At 37.6% G+C, this 21,913-nt stretch overlaps 1 protein-coding gene across 1 annotated transcript in view; it reads right to left on the reverse strand.

The window, feature by feature from the left end:
- PPP2R5A (protein phosphatase 2 regulatory subunit B'alpha) overlaps positions 1 to 21,913 on the reverse strand; it is a 92,737-nt gene that overhangs the window by 40,486 nt on the left and 30,338 nt on the right. Inside the window, exons 2-3 of the mRNA XM_082648849.1 lie at positions 4,091 to 4,287; positions 1,308 to 1,409 (exon numbers count right to left, since the gene is read on the reverse strand). Of these exons, the coding sequence (XP_082504975.1) occupies positions 1,308 to 1,409; positions 4,091 to 4,287 (299 nt within the window). The remainder of the gene's footprint in view (positions 1 to 1,307; positions 1,410 to 4,090; positions 4,288 to 21,913) is intronic.

Genomic DNA, 21,913 nt, shown 5'->3' on the forward strand with positions numbered 1-21,913 from the left:
CCATTTGGGGTGATGAAAAGGTTATGGAACTAGATAGTAGTGATGGTTGCATAGCATTAAAAATGCACTTAATGCTACAGAATACACTTTAAAATGGTTTAAATGGTAAATGTTGGTGGGAATGTGAATTGGTTCAGCCACTATGGAGAACAGTATGGAGGTTCCTTAAAAAACTACAAATAGAACTACCATATGACCCAGCAATCCCACTACTGGGCATATACCCTGAGAAAACCGAAATTCAAAACGAGTCATGTACCAAAATGTTCATCGCAGCTCTATTTACAATAGCCCGGAGATGGAAACAACCTAAGTGCCCATCATCGGATGAATGGATAAAGAAGATGTGGCACATATACACAATGGAATATTACTCAGCCATAAAAAGAAACGAAATTGAGCTATTTGTAATGAGGTGGATAGACCTAGAGTCTGTCATACACAGTGAAGTAAGTCAGAAAGAAAAAGACAAATACAGTATGCTAACACATATATATGGAATTTAAGGAAAAAAAATGTCATGAAGAACCTAGGGGTAAGGCAGGAATAAAGACGTAGACCTACTGGAGAACGGACTTGAGGTTATGGGGAGGGGGAAGGGTGAGCTGTGACGGAGCGAGAGAGAGTCATGGACATATACACACTAACAAACGTAGTAAGGTAGATAGCTAGTGGGAAGCAGCCGCATGGCACAGGGATATTGGCTTGGTGCTTTGTGACCGCCTGGAGGGGTGGGATAGGGAGGGTGGGAGGGAGGGAGACGCAAGAGGGAAGAGATATGGGAACATATGTATATGTATAACTGATTCACTTTGTTATGGGGGAGAAACTGACACACCATTGTAAAGTAATTATACCCCAATAAAGATGTTAAAAAAAAAAAAAAATGGTAAATGTTAAGTGTATTTTACCACAATAAAAAAAGTGAAAAGCAATATTTTGAGAAAAGAAAATGTTAAGAAAACAAATTAAAAGTCAAGTACTTTAGGGCTTCCCTGGTGGCGCAGTGGTTGAGAGTCCGCCTGCCAGTGCAGGGGACGCGGGTTCGTGCCCCGGTCCAGGAAGATCCCACATGCCGCAGAGCGGCTAGGCCCGTGAGCCATGGTTGCTGAGCCTGCGCGTCCGGAGCCTGTGCTCCACAACGGGAGAGGCCAAAACAGTGAGAGGCCCACATACCGCAAAAAAAAAAAAAAAAAAAAAAAAAAGTCAAGTACTTTAAATAGACACTCAGGTCTAAAACAGAGTTCTGTGATTTCAGCAGAATATCATAAATGTAAAAATTGTCAATACAAAGTTATGTTCCATACTTGTATGTGAGGCCAAGAGGCCTCAAGTGTGGGCTCATCCTCTTCTGGATCAAAATCTGGATTATCACTTGGAGGAAGAGTTCGGAAGATGTTAGCACTGATCTGTAAAGAAAAATAAATTTAGATTCATGTTCTAAATAAACATATGTTTTTGTTGCTTAATGGAATTAAAAAATGCAAAATGAAGTATTTTTAAGATAACTTTATTTAAGAAAAAGGTTAAGTTGTGGCTGTAAGCTTAGTTCAAAACCTATAAATCTCTTCAAGATATGAAGGCAGCCATTTGTTTCTCTCTTTTCTCTGTCCCATAATTCTGACTTCTATAGATATCAAACTTCATACAGATTACCTCTAGACTCCTCTTCCTTAAATCACAAGTTTTTCTTTCCAAGTTTTGCTTTAAAAAAAAAAAAAAAAAAAGAGGATGTGAGGGAACTGGGGGGGGGGGGGGGCGGAGCATAAAGTTCCTAACTCTCCCTATCCCTAACTTGATTATTTTCATCTTTCCACAACTCCCCCCATATTCTAACCCAGCCATTTACTTACCTTATAACCCAAGAGTTTGGTAAAATATCTCTTACACATACACATCACGCTAAAGAGGAGGATGGGGGTAGAATACTTTCACTGTCATTACAGACATAGTTATTCACTGCCATTACAGACATAGTTATAATACCCCATGATGACTTAATTTACTGTATTTCATTAACTCTGAGCATTTTTTTAAAAAAAATATTAATCTCTCTGAAATAAGGATATGCTTTGAGACTCTTCATTTCAGAGTCTTCATTTTAGGTTATAACTTCATCTTTCACATTGTCTGTCTTAGTACCGAAGTACATATCCTTTTTCTACATAACCTTTTTCTCTAGCAAAGGATGGATTGTGAGCCCAACTCAAAATTCGTTGAAGAATGATGAACAGACTGACAGACCAAATGGTTTAGTAAACATGTAAGGCCCTAATTTTGAGGGGTTGGTCATTTAAGATAAATTATTTGGGGAACAGAGGATGAGACAAGCGTTGTTTGGTGGTGCAAGCAAATTCCCAACCATTCTTATGAAGTAGCATCTATGGTAATCCAAATAACTGCTAACAGTCAATTATTATAACCATAAGACTTAGAAAGTTATAATCCAGAATTTGATTTGCTAGAACTCAAAGCCAGTATATGAAGGCAGAGCCAATAAATAGTTTGATAAATATCAATTTCACAGAGTGGCAGAAAGTCACAGATAGAACTTGAAAAGGAAATATATCCCATAGGAGGGCATAATTTGCCTTTGAAATCATACTTATTATTGTTGGTAGTAAAAGTTAAACCTTGTAGCCACCAATAAAATTAACTGTATACAGCAAATACACAGAAGAGCTTTAAAGAACTAAGCGGGTGAGTTGGCTTCTTATCTAGAAATTAAGTACCCAGAAGTTAAAAAAAAAAAAAAAAAAGGACAAAACAAACACATCTTTTTACTTGGGGAAAGAAATTAAATCTCAGAATTTATTAGTAAATAGAAAATTACAAAATAACTTGACTCAAATATTTGAGTACTTTCAATATCTGAGGCAACAACTTTAGAGAGATAAAAATATCTTCCCTAGGATTTTCAAAATTCCTGAATACAAACCATTTGAAATCAATAAAGTGGAAATATTGCATTTTCCCCCTGAACATTTTTTAATGACCAACACAAAACAAAGAACAAAATACAAAGTCTATCAATAATCAATACTTATATTCTCAAACTGTCTCTCTTAATTATCTGTGGAATTGAGGAAGCTAATTTCATTTTGATTAATGTTCTCTCTAGAGCTAATCTTTAAAAAAATCTTAAGGCTTTTATTTTGTTTTTTAAAAAGAAAAAACGAATCAAAATGTCCTAAGTCCTTTTAACTGGTCTTCTAGTACAATATGATGAAAGAAAACTCAGCTAGTATATTAGGGTCAAATTTAACTTTCCTGCACATTTTGCTCTTCCCCCAGAACATATATCAGGCACAGGGAAAGAAATTAAGGCAACTAAATTGTATAGTTTATAGCTTAGATTATACTTGCTATAACCTTCTATAACCAACATTTAAGCTTAAATTGTGTACTCAGTGACTCTAATTATTTCAAATGAATTTTTTGTATTTTGTTATGCACCAAAATACAAAAACCACAAGTCTGAAACAAATTTCTACAGTTTGATGGAGAATATGGTTAAATAATTAATAAACAGTATCCTAAACAACCTTACTTCAATACTTTTCACAGCAGATATTTCAAACTTTTATTTACATCATTTAACTTCTTAAAGGTCCCACGTTTTGATTAAAATTCAGTGTTATAGAATCTACATATATGATATCAAAATGTCCTAAATAAGATTTATTTTAGACCTGACTCCCTTATCCACTGCTGAGAGCCCCATAGTTTTTCATTGGTCTTTTCTTCCCCCTTTAGATGTTCTTTCTCCACAGCTATTCAGCTGCATGTTAATTATCTATCAATCTGTATTATCTTGAGCTTATATCTTTCTCCTAAGCTCTAGATATGCACTATCCAATGTGGTAGCCACCAGCCATTGTGGCTATTGAATTCCCAAACTATTATAAAGCAATGACACCATCACTGGAATGGATGGATAATCTTTCAAATGGACTATTTAAAAAAAACATTCTTTTGAGCACATTAATTATTGTATATTTATTAAAAATCAGTCTCATTAAATCATAATTACACCTCAGATCTTACTTGAATTTATATAAATCTGAGGAACTTAAGTCTAGAGGCTTACCATTTTTACTATATCAGAATACGCTGATTCAACAATTACACCACGATTAGTTGAAACATACTCAACCAGTTCATTCAATGTTGCTCTTTTAACTTCTTTGCTCTTCAAGTCTGAAACAGAGTCCATGAAATCAAAGAGTATGCAACACTGCTGCAGCTTCTGACAGAAAAGCTCTTGTTGTTCATTTGAAGTGGCATCTGTAAATAAAAATAAAGAGAAACTTAGAAATGACCTACTCAGAAGTTACCTTCATGTTTGCCAATTTTGTAGAAGCTATTCACGTACATAAAGTAAAACTTCTCTCAAAAATCTAGTGAGAAATTTACCCATCTAATCCCATTATTCACGCCAGACATGAATTTCTATCTTCCTCCTCTCTCACTACCCACAATCAATCATTAAATGTTATTGATTCCGTTTCTTTAACTTATCTGGAATCTATCCTTTTCTTGTCATTCCCTCTGCCACTTTAACGGCCCTCACATTCATCATTTAGACTACAGCAATGACATCCTAACTGCTTCTCTTGCCTGGGGCCATAACCTGCGATTCCTGATTTATCCTCTAAGCTACTTCAAAAGCTAAAATCTTGCTAAAATGAGAATCATTCTGATCATACTCAATACTTTTCAATGATCCTCCAAAAATTACAGAATGACGTTCAAACTCCTTAGGATTGTATACAAAATGAAGCTGCCTACGGCCAAGAGTCATCTCTCAACACTATCTAGCATGCACCTTCACTTTAGTTAAACCATGCTCTCTGCAATTTCCTGAAGATTTTACACTGTTTCCTCTGCCTGGAATGCCCTTTTCCCACATTTCCACCCTGAGAACTCTCCCAATTTATTAAGTTTCAGCGTAAGCATATTCCACTCTCAGAAGCTTTCTCTATGGCACTGAAGCTAAATTGGTTGGTTAATCCACACTGACCCAAATGTATCTTAGGTGCTATCTCTATTGTAGTATTTACTGTGCGATATGGCAGTTATATTTTACATGTATTATACTCTTAGATTACGAGGCCCCCAAAGACAGGAAACAAGTGTTCTCCCTTTCTTTCTCTCTCTCCCCCTCCCTCCGCCCTCTCATTATCTAGCACAGTACCTGCCACACAACATGCATTCAGTAAATGTTTATTGTTTTATCTTCTACTGAGTACAAAAATATGGGCACATTATAATCATTTGATTCTAACAAATGTATTAAATCTTTTTGTTTGCAACATTCAAAAAGTAATGAAATTTCACTTCTGAATTTCAAATCTATAAACAAGGACCTTCAGTTATTCAGCTCAATTATTTGTTTCTTGAACTACTGAGATTAAATTTTTAAAAATCATGTATTCTGATACTGAGCTCATAGTATACAACAGTATTCCTTCATTCAAAACCAATGCCTGCTTTATATAAAGATAGAGGTAGAAATCTTCATAAAGATGATAACCTAAGCAAGGATGCCCATGCTTTTTAATTCCTCTGGGGCAGGAAGCCAAGTGAAATTACTTTGCAGCTATATTCAAGTGCTGTCCTTAAAAAGCTGAGCTAGATAAGGTACTGCTAAAATATAGCAGGTAAGATATCCTAAGCCCACTCACACAAAAAAGACAAATACAGCATATCCTTTTGATTAGTCAATTTTGTTCAATAACTTGAAACATAATATTTACAAAAAAAACAAACATAGATATATTATAAAGAACAACAAAATTCACATGACTTTTGAAGTAAAAATATAAAGATTCTAAAAAAATTTTGAATTTGCTGCAACCCATTTATGGCTATGCCAGCAGAAACTTCTTCTGTGGTAGTGCCACACTTATAAAGAATTTGCATAACACTCTATGTTCCAAAATCAATAATGGCTCTCTGCTACATGAAAGCCAAGGTCTACAATCCTAAGACAGGCGTCAGAGTTCATGTAATATTGACAGAGTACATGACATTTTTGATGATCACTTCCATAAAGTTTTTGATTCAAGAACACCTTTATTTGAACTGTTCTTTTGTGGGAACATTTTTATGTACCCTTTTTAAAAAAAGACCATTAAATCTGCAACTATTTTCAATACCAAGTAATTTGTTAAACAGTTATCTTTACCCAGAAGTTTATTAAACCTCATTCTACTGCGGGTGAGAGTGAAGCACCATCCGGCATACACACTGCATATAATCTTACCAGTCATAATTCACTATACTAGTTCATCCCAAAACGACCATCAGTTATTCTAAGCAGAATCTGCTCATTCCCTGAGACGTTAGCCGCATCTTAAATGGCCTTTTTCTTAAATTCTCTTGGGGTTTTCTCCCTTAAAGTTAAAAAGGTATCCACTTAAGATTGGTATTTGGTTTATTTCAGTTACTAAACAGACGTCTGCTTAATACAAATACTTGGCTTGAAAAACTAGAAGATGGACACCTGTCCTTTTTGTAAGCTTCCTAATCAGGCTAAACTTATTAGATTGGGTATGTATTACACATTAGAGAAGTGGGTAATAATTTGGGCTGTAAGAATCCTTCTCAACTCACACTGTACAAGAAATCCCCATAGTTCTCTCCATTACTCAGTAATAACTCTATCTATTTATAAATATATCTACATCCTTATTGTATAGCTTTATACTGTCTATTATAACACATATCTTTATATATAGTTAAATTCCATTATAATGATGGTTTGGGGAAATAGGTGCCATACCTTTAGAAGGTAACTCAGTTTAAGAGAGTTAAAAAAATTTTTTTTTTTACTTATTTATTTATGTATGTATTTATTTTGGCTGTGTTGGGTCTTCATTACTGTGTGAGGGCTTTCTCTAGTTGCGGCAAGGGGGGGCCGCTCTTCATCGCAGTGCGCGGGCCTCTCACTATCGCGGCCTCTCTTGTTGCAGAGCACAGGCTCCAGACGCGCAGGCTCAGTAGTTGTGGCTCACGGGCCTAGTTGCTCCGCGGCATGTGGGATCCTCTCAGACCGGGGCTCGAACCTGTGTCCCCTGCATCGGCAGGCAGACTCTCAACCACTGCGCCACCAGGGAAGCCCCTTAAAATATTTTTAACCTTTTTTTCCTTATGCTAAAAAAATACAAACTCATACAATATCCCAGTTCAATCAGAGATCACCTTAGATAGCCAGCGCTATTCTCTCCTTCCGCCTCCAAACCACCTTCTCTATGTGAAATCACTCCTCTCTCTGTTCTCCAAAGGCCATATCTTTGTTCAGACTCTTCCCTACCTGAAATACCTTACCAGATTCCTCCCCTATGTTTCCAAATCCTACTCACCCTTTAAGAATAAACTGAGGGCTTCCCTGGTGGCGCAGTGGTTCAGAGTCCGCCTGCCCATGCAGGGCACACGGGTTCGTGCCCCAGTCCGGGAAGATCCCACATGCCGCGGAGCGGCTGGGCCCATGAGCTATGGCCGCTGAGCCTGCGCGTCCAGAGCCTGTGCTCCACAACGGGAGAGGCCACAACAGTGAGAGGCCCACATACCGCAAAAAAAAAATAAAATAAAAAAGAATAAACTGAAATCTCACATTCTCCACCAAATTTCCCTTAGGTAGGTCAGGGTAAACTGATCCCTCCCTTCTCTGGACATCTATAATACAATCTCAGTCATACACTTGAGCATGCATTAACTTTGGGCCTGTATTTAATGAATATTTCTTTTAGCACTCATCAAAAGAATTCAGGTTCCTCAAGGGCAAGGATCATTCACTAAGCAGGCTTTCCTTTTTATCTCTTTTACTTCTAGCATAGGGTATATAAGGAGCCAACAAATGTGTATTTGATGGTAGAAAAAACTCTGAATTTGAAGAATAAGATTATGCACTGAATTAAAATAGGCTATAGAACAAAGAAAAGAGGCTGCATATCAAAGCTGGCATAAATAGTGAATTATTACATCATATCTATGCTTAAGAATTTATAACAATGACCATTTTTATCAATACCCTACCTTGATGGTTGATTTAAATGGATTAAATGAAATAATGATCATGAAGGTGAGTGCATATATGTCAAAGGAGATACAAATGGAAGGCATTTTTCTCACCACAGGCTAGTAGCCTACAGCTAACATGTTAGAAGACACAAAATGATTTTCAAGACTGACAAACAGTAGATTCAGGAACATGTTATATATAAAAAGGAAGTTTCTTTTTCTTTTTTCTTCTTTCTTTTTTTTAGGAAGTTTCTCTTTCTGGGCACCTAACTCTTGAGTCTCCTTGGGAAGAAATTAATGTTTTTCATAGCTTCTCCATTTAGTAATCCGCTACTTAGCCTAAAGATTTTTTTTGAAGTTGCTTTCTCCTCCAGAATTATATCCCAGCATTACCTAATATTTGGATGGAACAGGTCACATCTGGATTTTCCCAAACATTAGATATATTTAGAAAGCAGTTAACATTTCAACTCCTTTGGCTCTGAGTTGAAATAGAAATGTCCAAACCTCAATTATTTTTAGGTATTAGGGAATAGAAAAATCTTTTCCTACCTAACCCCTCCTGTAGGTAATACATGTTCTATTGAACAGTCTACTGTGCTACATAATAAAACATAATGCTGCGAACATTAGCGCTTCCTTCATGCCAAATACAACTCTGTTTCCTATGTCTATTTATTTAACTTTCAAAGCAGTCCTTTAAGGTTAGTTTTGAAAGTTAGAGATGATTTCCTGCCTTCAAGAGCTTAGAAGCAGGTTGGGAAGACAAGATACAAAACATTAAAAAATAATGCTATCAGGCGATAAACAAATGTAAAAGGTATGGTTGTTTACCATACACACACACACACACACACACACACACACACACACACACATACACACAATCTATTCTCTATATATCCTGGAGTCAAAAAGAATTTGAGAGCACTTACAAGATTAAATATAAGGAGAACAATTAAAAATAAAATCAGGATTAATTAAAAGCAGGAAAGCTATAGATATTACAAGGTATTTGACTGCTATATTTAATCACTTTGTGTTGAGTTGCTTGGCAACTAAGGTAAAACAGCGGTGGAAGAGGTGATCAGATTGTAAAAGCTTAAGTGAGAGAAGAGAATGCTCCTGTCGCCTACTGTTGGCTGGCCTACTTCTAGGTTCAAGACAAGCAATCTTTTCATATAGATCGAAAACATTTTTATAATGGTTACCCTAGTAAGAAAAGATGAGATCATTGTTTTCATCATTAAAAAATTATAAAATATTTCACACTTGTCGATGTTTAATATAATCGCAACTCTTTTTTTTTTTGCGGTACGCGGGCTCACTCTTGTGGCCTCTCCCGCTGCGGAACACAGGCTCTGGACGCGCAGGCTCAGCGGCCACGACTCACGGGCCCAGCCGCTCCGCGGCACGTGGGATCCTCCCAGACCGGGGCACAAACCCGCGTCCCCTGCATTGGCAGGCGAACCCTCAACCACTGCGCCACCACGGAAGCCCCTAATCCCAACTCTTAGGCACCTTTCTGAAACATCAATTTTCAGAATTTTCTTATAAGAAAAAGAGACAAAAAGCAAAAAATATATTTCAGTAAGCTGAAAAAAGATCAGACTACATTCTGGCTATATTTCATAAATATGAATAATAAATACTTTGTGAGGAAAAGAATGGGTAATAATTCTGTTCACTAGGGAAATCCCTGGTGGTGGAGTGGTTAAGAATCCACCTGCCAAAGCAGGGGACACGGGTTTGATCCCTGGCCCGGGAAGATCCCACATGCCGTGGAGCAACTAAGCCCGTGCGCCACAACTACTGAGCCTGTACTCTAGAGCCTGTGAGTCACGACTACTGAGCCCACGCACCACAACTACTGAAGCCCACGCACCCTAAAACCCGTGTGCTGCAATTACTGGGCCTGCGTGCTGCAACTACTGAAGCCTGTGCACCTAGAGCCCGTGCTCCGCAACAAGAGAAGCTTGCACACTGCAACGAAGAGTGGCACTCACTTGCCACAACTACAGAAAGTCCGTGCACAGCAATGAAGACCCAACGCAGCCAAAAAAAAAAAAAAAAATTCTGTTCACTAAATGTAAAAAGCACTGACAGTATCTACACTGACCACTTTATACTTCAGCTTCCCCATTACAAGCATGCTTGCAAATGAAGTCTGTCATACTCAGTGGTGTTTCAGTATGGCAATGCCTTACTTTTAGGCAGTTAGGTCACATGCTGTTTTTACTTGGCTATTTTTACTAGGCTTATGTTGATTATCCATTTGCCATTCTCACATGTGGATAATAATATCCATTCTGATTCCTATAGTGATAACTTCCTCACCTGGGATTCTCCCTGCAATATTAACTGATGTTATCCATCAGAATTCCACTTAGAGGTTCAAAAATAAAAATACCCCTGGAAGCATACTAATTCACAGGAAAAATTCATAATACCTTACAGTGCTACATCATATAGCAACTGGAATGGTGGATGCTGACAATGTAATTGTTTTGCAACATGCCCCAAGTACAACACAGTATTTGCTAGTCACTCTGAAATTAATTACAGGAGACCCCAAAATTTTGTTGGAGCAGTTTAAATCTGGACTTCTTGGAAAGATGACACTGTACCTATTTCAAATAAATATTAATTTCTTCCAAAATGTGTATATGAATCATAACCAAATAAGAGATGAGCATTTAAGATCCTGGTGACAGCCATTTAAATAAAGAGAGGGACTTCCTGGCAGCGCAGTGGATAAGACTCCGCAATCCCAATGCAGTGGGCCCTGGTTCGATCCCTGATCAGGGAACCAGGTCCCACATTCATGACACAACTAAGAGTTCGCATGCCACAACAACTAAGAAGCCTGCCTGCCGCAACTAAGGAGCCAACGTGCGGTAACTAAGGACCCCGCAAGCCACAACTAAGACCCCAAGCAACCAAATAAATAAATATTAAAATAAACATAAATAAATAAATAAGCAAAGAGAAAAACCCAGTCCTATACACAAACCTATTAGCATACCTTGACCTCCCCCTAAGTATTGATCTGGGAGCAATTCAGACCACCATTTATGATCACAATATAGCATATTCAACCATCTTAAATGTCTTCAGTCTTTATGTTGCTTCAAAGAAACCTAATCACAACTTAAGAATATAATGTAACAGACCTGAAACACCAATATATTATATTCATATTTATATGCATCTCTTCACTAACAATATCAGAGCTAAGGATTTACCAGAAGTGCTCGTCTGAAAAATATTATTAAATCCCCAATATAAAAAGCTCTTCATGTAAAGTATTAAAGATGCAAGAAAAGCTACACAATCAAGGAATTATCTAAAGAACAGATATGTTTGCAAAACACATAATAGTTAAAATCTGACTGGAAGATGAATTCTTTTTTTTTTATAGGGCAGGTTCTTATTAGTTATCCATTTTACACATATTAGTGTATACATGTCAATCCCAACCTCCCAGTTCATCCCACCACCACCACCCCACGCCACTTCCCCCCTTGGTGTCCATACGTTTGTTCTCTACATCTGTGTCTCTATTTCTGCCCAGCAAACCAGTTCATCTGTACCGTTTTTCTAGATTCCACATATATGTGTTAATATACAATATTTGTTCTTCTCTTTCTGACTTATTTCACTCTCTATGACAGTATCTAGATCCATCCACATCTCTAAAAATGACCCAATTTCATTCCTTTTTATGGCTGGGTAATATTCCATTGTATATACATACCACTTCTTCTTTATCCATTTGTCTGTTGATGGGCATTTAGGTTGCTTCCATTACCTGGCAAGTGTAAATAGTGCTGCAATGAACATTGGGGTGCATGTGCCTTTTTGAATTATGGTTTTCTGTGGGTATATGCCCAGTAGTGGGATTGCTGGGTCATATGGTAATTCTATTTTTAGTTTTTTAAGGAACCTCCATACTGTTCTCCACAGGGGCTGTATCAATTTACATTCCCACCAACAGTGCAAGAGGGTTCTCTTTGGTCCACGCCCTGTCCAGCATTTGCTGTTTGTAGATTTTCTGATGATGCCCATTCTAACTGGTGTGAGGTGATACCTCATTGTAGTTTTCACTTGCATTTCTCTAATAATTAGTGATGTTGAGCAGCTTTTCATGTGCTCCTTGCCCATTGGTATGTCTTCTTTGGAGAAATGTCTATTTTAGGCCTTTTGCCCATTTTTGGATTGCGTTGTTTGTTTTTTTAATATTGAACTGCATGAGTTGTTTATATATTTTAGAGATTAATCCTTTGTTGATTCATTTCCAAATATTTTCTCCTATTTTGACAGTTCTCTTTTGGTCTTGTTTGCAGTTTCCTTTGCTGTGCCAAAGCTTTTAAGTGTCATTAGGTCCCATATGTTTATTTTTGTTTTTATTTCCATTACACTAACAGGTGAATCAAAAGAGATCTTGCTGTGATTTATGTCAAAGAGTGTTCTTCCTATATTTTCCTCTAAGAGTTTTATAGTGTGCGATCTTACATTTAGATCTCTAATCCATTTTGAGTTTATTTTTGTGTATGGTGTTAGGGAGTGTTCTAATTTCATTCTTTTACATATAGCTGTCCAGTTTTCCCAGCACCACTTATTGAAGAGACTGTCTTTCCTCCATTGTATATCCTTGCCTCCTTTGTCATAGATTAGTTGACCATAGGTGCGTGGGTTTATCTCTGGGCTTTCTATCCTGTTCCATTGATCTACATTTCTGTTTCTATGCCAGTACCATATTTTCTTGATTACTGTAGCTTTGTAGTATAGTCTGAAGTCAGGGAGATTGATTCCTCCAGCTCCGTTTTTTCCCCTCAAGCCTGCTTTGGATATTCGTGGTCTTTTGTGTCTCCATACAAATTTTAAGAGTTTTTGTTCTAGTTCTGTAAAAAATGCCATTGGTAATTTGATAGGGATTGCATTTGATCTGTAGATTGCTTTGGGTAGTATAGTCATTTTCACAATGTTGATTCTTCCAATCCAAGAACATGGTATATCTCTCCATCTGTTTGTATCATCTTTAATTTCTTTTATCAGTGTCTTATAGTTTTCTGCATACAGGTCTTTTGTCTCCCTAGGTAGGTTTATTCTTAGGTATTTTATTCTTTTTGTTGCAGTGGTAAATGGGAGTGTTTCCTTAATTTCTCTTTCAGATTTTTCATCATTAGTGTATAGGAATGCAAGAGATTTCTGTGCATTAATTTTGTATCCTGCAACTTTACCAAATTCATTGATTAGCTCTAGTAGTTTTCTGGTGGCATCTTTAGGATTCTCTATGTATACTACCATGTCATCTGCAAACAGTGACAGCTTTACTTCTTCTTTTCCAATTTGCATTCATTTTATTTCTTTCTCTTCTCTGATTGCCGTGGCTAGGACTTCCAAAACTATGTTGAATAATAGTGATGAGAGTGGCCATCCTTGTCTTTTTCTTGATCTTGGAGGAAATGCTTTCAGTTTTTCACCATTGAGAATGATGTTTGCTGTGGGTTTCTCATGTATGGCCTTTATTATGTTGAGGTAGGTTCCCTCTATGCCCACTTTCTGGAGAGTTTTTATCATAAATAGGTGTTGAATTTTGTCAAAAGCTTTTTCTGCATCTATTGAGATGATCATATGGTTTTTATTCTTCAATTTGTTAATATGGTGTACCACACTGATTGATTCGCGTATATTGAAGAATCCTTGCATCTCTGGGATAAATCCCACTTGATCACGGTGTATGAGTCTTTTAATGTGTTGTTGGATTCTGTTTGCTAGTATTTTGTTGAGGATTTTTACATCCATATTCATCAGTGATACTGGTCTGTAATTTTCTTTTTTTTGTAGTATCTTTGTCTGGTTTTGGTATCAGGGTGATGGTGTCCTCATAGAATGAGTTTGGGAGTGTTCCTTCCTCTGCAATGTTTTGGAAGAGTTTGAGAAGGATGGGTGTTAGCTCTTCTCTAAATGTTTGATAGAATTTACCTGTGAAGCCATCTGGTCCTGGACTTTTGTTTGTTGGAAGATTTTTAATCACAGTTTCAATTTCATTACTTGTGACTGGTCTGTTCATATTTTCTATTTCTTCGTGGTTCAGTCTTGGAAGGTTACACCTTTCTAAGAATTTGCCCATTTCTTCCAGGTTGTCCATTTTATTGACATAGAGTTGCTTGTAGTAGTCTCTTAGGATGCTTTGTATTTCTGTGGTGTCTATTGAAACTTCTCCTTTTTCTTTTCTAATTTTATTGAGTCCTCTCCCTCTTATTATTGATGAGTCTGGCTAATGGTTTATTAATTTTGTTTATCTTCTCAAAGAACCAGCTTTTAGTTTTATTGATCTTTGCTACTGTTTTCTTTGTTTCTATTTCATTTATTTCTGCTCTGATCTTTATGGTTTCTTTCCTTCTACTAACTTTGGGTTTTGACTGTTCTTCTTTCTCTAGTTCTTCAGGTGTAAGGTTAGATTGTTTATTTGAGATTTTTCTTATTTCTTGAGGTAGGCTTGTATTGCTATAAACTTCCCTCTTAGAAATGCTTTTGCTGCATTCCATAGGTTTTGGATCGTCATGTTTTCATTGCCGTTTGTCTCTAGGTATTTTTTGATTTCCTCTTTGATTTCTTCAGTGATCTCTTGGTTATTTAGTAACGTATTGTTTAGCCTCCATGTGTTTGTGTTTTTTATGTTTTTTTCTCTGTAATTGATTTCTAATCTCATAGCGTTGTGGTCAGAAAAAATGCTTGATATGATTTCAATTTTCTTAAATTTACTGAGGCTTGTTTTGTGGCCCAAGATGTGATCTATCCTTGAGAATGTTCCGTGCGCACTTGAGAAGAAAGTGTAATCTGCTGTTTTTGGATGGAATGTCCTATAAATATCAATTAAATCTATCTGGTCTATTGTGTCATTTAAAGCTTGTGTTTCCTTATTAATTTTCATTTTGGATGATCTGTCCATTGGTGTAAGTGAGGTGTTAAAGTCCCCCACTATTATTGTGTTACTGTCAATTTCCTCTTTTAGAGCTGTTAGCAGTTGCCTTATGTATTGAGGTGCTCCTATGTTGGGTGCATATAGATTTATAATTGTTATATCTTCTTCTTGGATTGATCCTTTGATCATTATGTAGTGTCCTCCTTTGTCTCTTGTAACATTCTTTATTTTAAAGTCTATTTTATCTGATATGAGTATTGCTACTCCAGCTTTCTTTTGATTTCCATTTGCATGGAATATGTTTTTCCATCCTCTCACTTTCAGTCTGCATGTGTCCCTAGGTCTGAAGTGGGTCTCTTGTACACAGCATATAGATGGGTCTTGTTTTTGTATCTATTCAGCGAACCTGTGTCTTTTGGTTGGAGCATTTAATTCATTCACGTTTAAGGTAATTATTGATATGTATGTTACTACTACCATTTTCTTAATTGTTATGCATTTGTTTTTGTAGGTCCTTTTCTTCTCTTGCGTTTCCCACTTAAAGAAGTTCCTTTAGCATTTGTTGTAGAGCTCGTTTGATGGTGCTGAATTCTCCCAGCTTTTGCTTTTCTGTAAAGCTTTTGATTTTCCGTTGATTCTGAATGAGATCCTTGCTGGGTAGAGTAATCTTGGCTGTAGGTTCCCTTTCATCCCTTTAAACCCCTTTCCATTCATCACTTTAAATATATCATGCCACTCCCTTCTGGCTTGTAGAGTTTCTTTTCTTTTTTTTTTTTTTTTTTTTTGCGGTATGCAGGTCTCTCACTGCTGTGGCCTCTCCCACTGTGGAGCATAGGCTCTGGACGCACAGGCTCAGTGGTTACGGCTCACGGGCCCAGCCGCTCTGCGGCATGTGGGATCCTCCTGGACCGGGGCACGAACCCGCACCCCCCATACCGGCAGGCAGACTCTCAACCACTGCACCACCAGGGAAGCCCTGGCTTTTAGAGTTTCTGCTGAGAAATCAGCTGTTAACCTTATGGGAGTTCCCTTGTATGTTATTTGCCGTTTTTTCCCTTGTTGCTTTCAATGATTTTTCTTTGCCATTAATTTTGTCAATTTGATTACTATGTGTCTCAGTGTGTTTCTCCAGCGTGTCCTGCCTGCGACTCTGCACTGCCTGGATTTGGGTGGCTATTTCCTTTCCCATGTTAGAGAAGTTTTAAACTATAAACTCTTCAAATATTTTCTCAGGGCCTTTCTCTCTCTCTTCTCCCTCTGGGACCCCTATAATGCGAATGTTGTTTTGTTTAATGGTGTTCCAGAGGTCTCATAGGCTGTCTTCATTTCTTTTCATTCTTTTATCTTTAGTCTGTTCCACAGCAGTGAATTCCACCATTCTGTCTTCCACGTCACTTATCCGTTCTTCTGCCTCAGTTATTCTGCTATTGATTCCTTGTAGTGTATTTTTCATGTCACTTACTGTATTGTTCATCTCTGTTTGTTTGTTTTTTAATTCTTCTAGGTGTTTGTTCTTCAATTCTTCTAGGTCTTTGTTAAACATTTCTTGCAGCTTCTCGATCTTTGCCTCCATTCTTTCACTATCATTATTCTGAATTCTTTTTCTGGAAGGTTACCTATCTCCACTTTAGTTGTTTTTCTGGGATTTTATCTTGTTCCTTCATCTGGTACATAGCCCTCTGCCTTTTCATCTTGTCCATCTTTCTGTGAATGTGGTTTTTGTTCCACAGGCTGCAGGATTGTAGTTCTTCTTGCTTCTGCTGTCTGCCCTCTCAAGATGAATTCTTTAAAAACTTAACTATCTTCTATTTTATTATTATGACTGAAACTTGATCGGACTCAAGAATTCTTACCACTGTTGAGATCCATGGCCTTAGGCAGAGAGAGAATCAAGATAATTCTAGAGAAGTGAGGCATTTCATCTTTGGAGAATTATTAACACAACTTTTAAAACTCACAAAAGCCCAGCTAGATTTTTCCTACTTATCTCTAAATTGTTAAGTTTTTTCAGTACTCAACTTGAAGATGTATCTGGCTCACACTTTAATAAATAGTGCTCTAGAGAACTGTTTTTCAAAGTGTGGGTTGCAATGCGTTAGTGGGTAGAATAAGATAACTTCAGTGGGTCACAACCAGAACTTAAAATAAATATAAAATATCAGCATATTGCATGTAAGAGTGTTATTTTATGAAACATTATATGAGAACTGAGTTGTAAAATAAAATGTGTTTCTTGTTATAGTTTTCAGTCAAAAAAAAAAAAACCCTGTAAACCACTGCTGTACAATATGTAAAATACAATAAGATCCCACACTACATAGCACGCCCAAGATCACAAAGAATATCTGTAATAAAAATGGGATTCAAATCACCTAGAATGCAAGGAAAACAAGTGTTATATAAAACTACTGTCTTTGAAATGTCAACTGTTCCTTTAATAGCTATCTTCTAAATCTTTACCCACTTACAGATCACAATGCATATACTTAAAAATGGCAAATTTGTTTATCTCCTTCCCTTTACTCTAAAACAGAAGTCCCCAACCTTTTTGGCAACTGGTTTCACGGTAAACAATTCTTCCATGGACCCGGGGGGTGTGGGGGGTTTGGGGGTAAGGTAAGGATGGTTCAGGCAGTAATGCGAGAGATGGGGAGTTTTGCTCGCCTGCCACTCACCTCCTGCTGGGTGGCCCAGTTCCACAGACCATTACTCGTCTGAGGCCCAGGGTTGGGGACCCCTGCTCTAGAAGATTAAACCAGAAAAAAGAGAGAGAGAGAGAGAGAAAGAGAGAGAGAGAGAGAGGTGGGGGGGAGGGAGGGAGGGAGGGAGAGGGATAAATCCACAATATCAAAGAGAATAGAAGAATGGTCCCCCAGGCAAAAGACAATCAAATTTCTGGAAAATTCGAAGGACATTAAGTGGTAAGTGACAAAACCAAAAAAGAGGAACTCATATCCTAGAATAAACAGAAAAGGTATTACAGGTGAGTTTCCTACAGAACTACAGATTAGAAACACCAGATGAAATAGAAGACGGATTAAGATGTGAACTGAAAATAGGGGGGATGACATAAATCTGTATGTGCTATGCAGTTTACTACCCCACTCCAAAAGACAGTGAAGCATTCATGCTCCAGGCAAAAACAAAATCAAAAAGAAAACCCAAGAAACAAAAAAACAAAAACAAAACCTGGAAAGTTCTTCCCTAAAGAAACTGAATAGTCCCAGAGAAATATTCATACATTCTAGCTTTTAACTAGTTCCCTGCCCGATTACTCTAAACAAAACTAGACCGTCAACAAATCCCATCCAACTTCTGAAGTGACTTTTTTTTTGTTCACTCATACGTATCAACAGATTATAAAGGATCACCAGATATTCGAGGAAAGCCTATAACATGAAAAAAAACTAAATCAACAGAGGAAAAAAACCTAAACAAAGGGATAATTTAGTTAACACCAAAATTTCAGATGCCCAGGAAAAAAGAGTAAAAGCTTTCAAATTAAAAAGTCACGCAAAAAAGAACCAGAGGCAGATCTCCATCAGGCTTCTTATCAGCAAGAGTGATGCCAGAATATAATGGGGCTCTGCCACTAGAATTCTTTTTTTTTTTTTTGTGGTACGCGGGCCTCTCACTGTTGTGGCCTCTCCCGTTGCGGAGCACAGGCTCCGGACGTGCAGGCTTAGTGGCCATGGCTCACGGGCCCAGCTGCTCCACAGCATGTGGGATCTTCCCGGACCGGGGCACGAACCCGTATCCCCTGCATCGGCAGGCGGACTCTCAACCACTGCGCCACCAGGGAAGCCCTGCCACTAGAATTCTTATGCCAATCTAGAACTCTGTAACTAGCCAAGTATCAATAAAGTATACGGGTTCAAAAAGGGCATTTTCAGACATGCAAATACTTGGAAAACTTAGCACCCTCATATCCTTTCATAGGAAATTCTGAGGACATGATGTAGCAATAGGGAGAAAGAGAAAGGAATGGAATCCAGGAATTAGGGAAATTCAAGAAAGCAGGGCTAGAGAACAAGTGGATCAGTTTAGAGCAGGAGGAAAGAAGGCCCCATGAGAGTGGTCTCTAAAGCAGAATCATTAGGATATCTTACCACACGGAGATTTGGAGGAAAAAACCGTTGAGTATGTTAAAGGTGCAAAAAAAAAAGACAATTAGAAACTCCAGGAAATACTAAAAATAGTATATAAGAAAGGAAATATAATTACATTATGCAGCTCTGAAGCCTACACAGTCACACAATATAAACCTTGTTCACTGGCTTTCAACTTTTAGAATTAACTTACAATTTACAGAAAACTTAATTATGGCTACAGAAAATGTTATTAGCCTTAAAAATGTAAAGATGACAAAAGCTAAGGGTAAAAGGAGAGGAGGAGAAACTGAGGGGCACTACCTTTCCAACTTCATTTCCCATCATTCCCCCCTTTACATCCCACGTTCCATTTATACTGATACTTAAAGTTCCCCAAATGGCCTATTTGCACATGCACTGGTTGGGATGCACTCTCCCATCATTATTCTTCATTCTCTGCAGAAGCAAATAAAGACAATGCCCATCCAAATACTACCCAATGAGCAAAAAGCTTTAGCCAAAGGATTTTAAGTCTACCAAGACCATTAAACACAACTATATCCTCTGTTGTGAGACAGAGAATCAGGTTATGTTAAGCCTAATACCATTAAATATTTATAAAACTTCCCTTGTTCTAATTCCATGCTTATCAAGTGTAGTAGTTCTAAAATTAGTCCACAAATTATTTTGACACTCCTCTCTTCAAAAGGTGGAGCCTACTTCTCCTGTGAATGTGGGTTGGACTAAAGTGACTGGCTTCTAGGGAACAGACTGAGTATTGCAGAAGTGCTGCTACATGACTTCCAAGTCTGGGTCATAAAAGTGAGGCTATGTGACTTCCAAGGTGGATTCTTCCTGAAAATATCTTGGAGTCATGAGAGACCTCAAGGTTCACAAATAAACTATTTGAGAAAAATAATACCTATGTAGTTGAGTACATAGCCTAGCTGATCACACTGACTCATTTGTTATTATAAAACTTTGTAAGAATTTTTTTGAAGTAAATTAGAGTCTTTAGAAAAATATAAGGAAGTTTTACACTGTACTCTCTGGTATCAGTTTACGAAACCTATTTAGAAAGACTGTACCACCAAATCAAGAGGTATTTAAGACAAGTTCAGGTTTTCTAACATTGTACAACTGTATCTGACTACAGAAATATCATGGAACGTGAAAACTTTCATTCTCAACCACATGGGTGTATTTCCCATGGTGTTCATGATGAATTTTCAATGTCTGAATTTATTCCTCTGCCTTACACATGCAAATACATGGTTTCTTCTTATACACAATACAAATATAAATTAGCCAAGCTCATGACACAGTAATAAATGCCAATTTATTAATTTAGGATGAGAAATTATTCCATGTAATATATTAAAATACTCTACTTATATTAGAATATAATTAGACCTTAGGCAGACCTACAGGAGAAACCAATCCATAATCAGAATGATGTCTGGTGTATTAATTTTCTATTGCTTAATAATAAATTATCCCAAACTTTAGTGGTTTAAAACAACAATTATTATACTATCTATCACGATTTCTTTGGGTCAGAGATTCAGACAGGACACAGCAGAGACAGCTTATCTCTGGCTCCATGATGTCTAAGGCCTCAGCTAGAAAACTAGAAAGCTAGGGACTAGACTCATGTGAGGACTCAATCATTCATATGTCTTGCAGTTGATTCTGGCCTTTGGCTGAAGGACTAGTTGGGGCTAGTGCCAGAACCCCCACATGTGACCTCTCCATGTGGCCTGAGCTTCCTCATAATATGGTGACTGGGTTCCAGGGGCAAGTAATTTGAGAGGTCTAACAAAGGACAAATATGAATTTTATGAAGAAAATTATAAAACTTTTAAGAAATATATCGAGGGCTTCCCTGGTGGCGCAGTGGTTGAGAGTCCGCCTGCCGATGCAGGGGACACGGGTTCGTGTCCCGATCTGGGAAGATCCCACATGCCGCGGAGCGGCTGGGCCCGTGAGCCATGGCCGCTGAGCCTGCGCGTCCGGAGCCTGTGCTCCGCAACGGGAGAGGCCACAGCAGTGAGGGGCCCGCGTACTGCAAAAAAAAAAAAAAAAAAAAAGAAATATATCGAAGACGTAAGTAACATACATTGTATCCATGGATGAGAATATTCAACATCTTCCCCAATGATTCTATACAGGGAATAAAGTTTGGATTGCAACAGGGTGTTTTGTTGGAACTTGAAGACTTGCTCTTAAAATCCGTCTGGAAAAATAAAGAGCCAAGAATAGCCAACGTGATTTTTAAGATGAAGGGAACAAGTCATCTTACCACATATAGTAATTAAAACTAAATGGTGGGGGCTTCCCTGGTGGCACAGTGGTTAAGAATCCGCCTGCCAATGCAGGAGACACGGGTTCAAGCCCTGGTCCAGGAAGATCCCACATGCCGTGGAGGAACTAAGCCCATGCACCACAACTACTGAGCCTGCACTCTGGAGCCTGTGAGTCACAACTACTGAGCCCGTGTGCCACAACTAAGACCCAATGCAGCCAAGTAAATAAAATATATAAAATTATTTAAAAAAAACAAAATTAAATGGTATTGTGCAGGAATAGACAAAAAGACCATGGAGGGGGGGTGTGAATAAGGCACCTGGAAACATGCCAGTGTTCATACATAGGAGGTTAATATATAATAGAATTGGTGTTTTAAAAAGTCAGTGGGGAATTTTAAAATAAATTATGCAAGGACCACTGTCTATTCATATAAAAAAATTAGATTCCCTCCTTCACATCATTTATAAAAATTAATTCTAAGAGAACTAAAAAACTAAATGTGAATAGGAAAATTATAAAACATTTAAATGTTTTATAACCAACTCTGGATGGTATC

This window comes from Grampus griseus (genome assembly GCF_964374135.1).
Source record: "Grampus griseus genome assembly, chromosome: 1".
Taxonomy (NCBI): domain Eukaryota; kingdom Metazoa; phylum Chordata; class Mammalia; order Artiodactyla; family Delphinidae; genus Grampus; species Grampus griseus.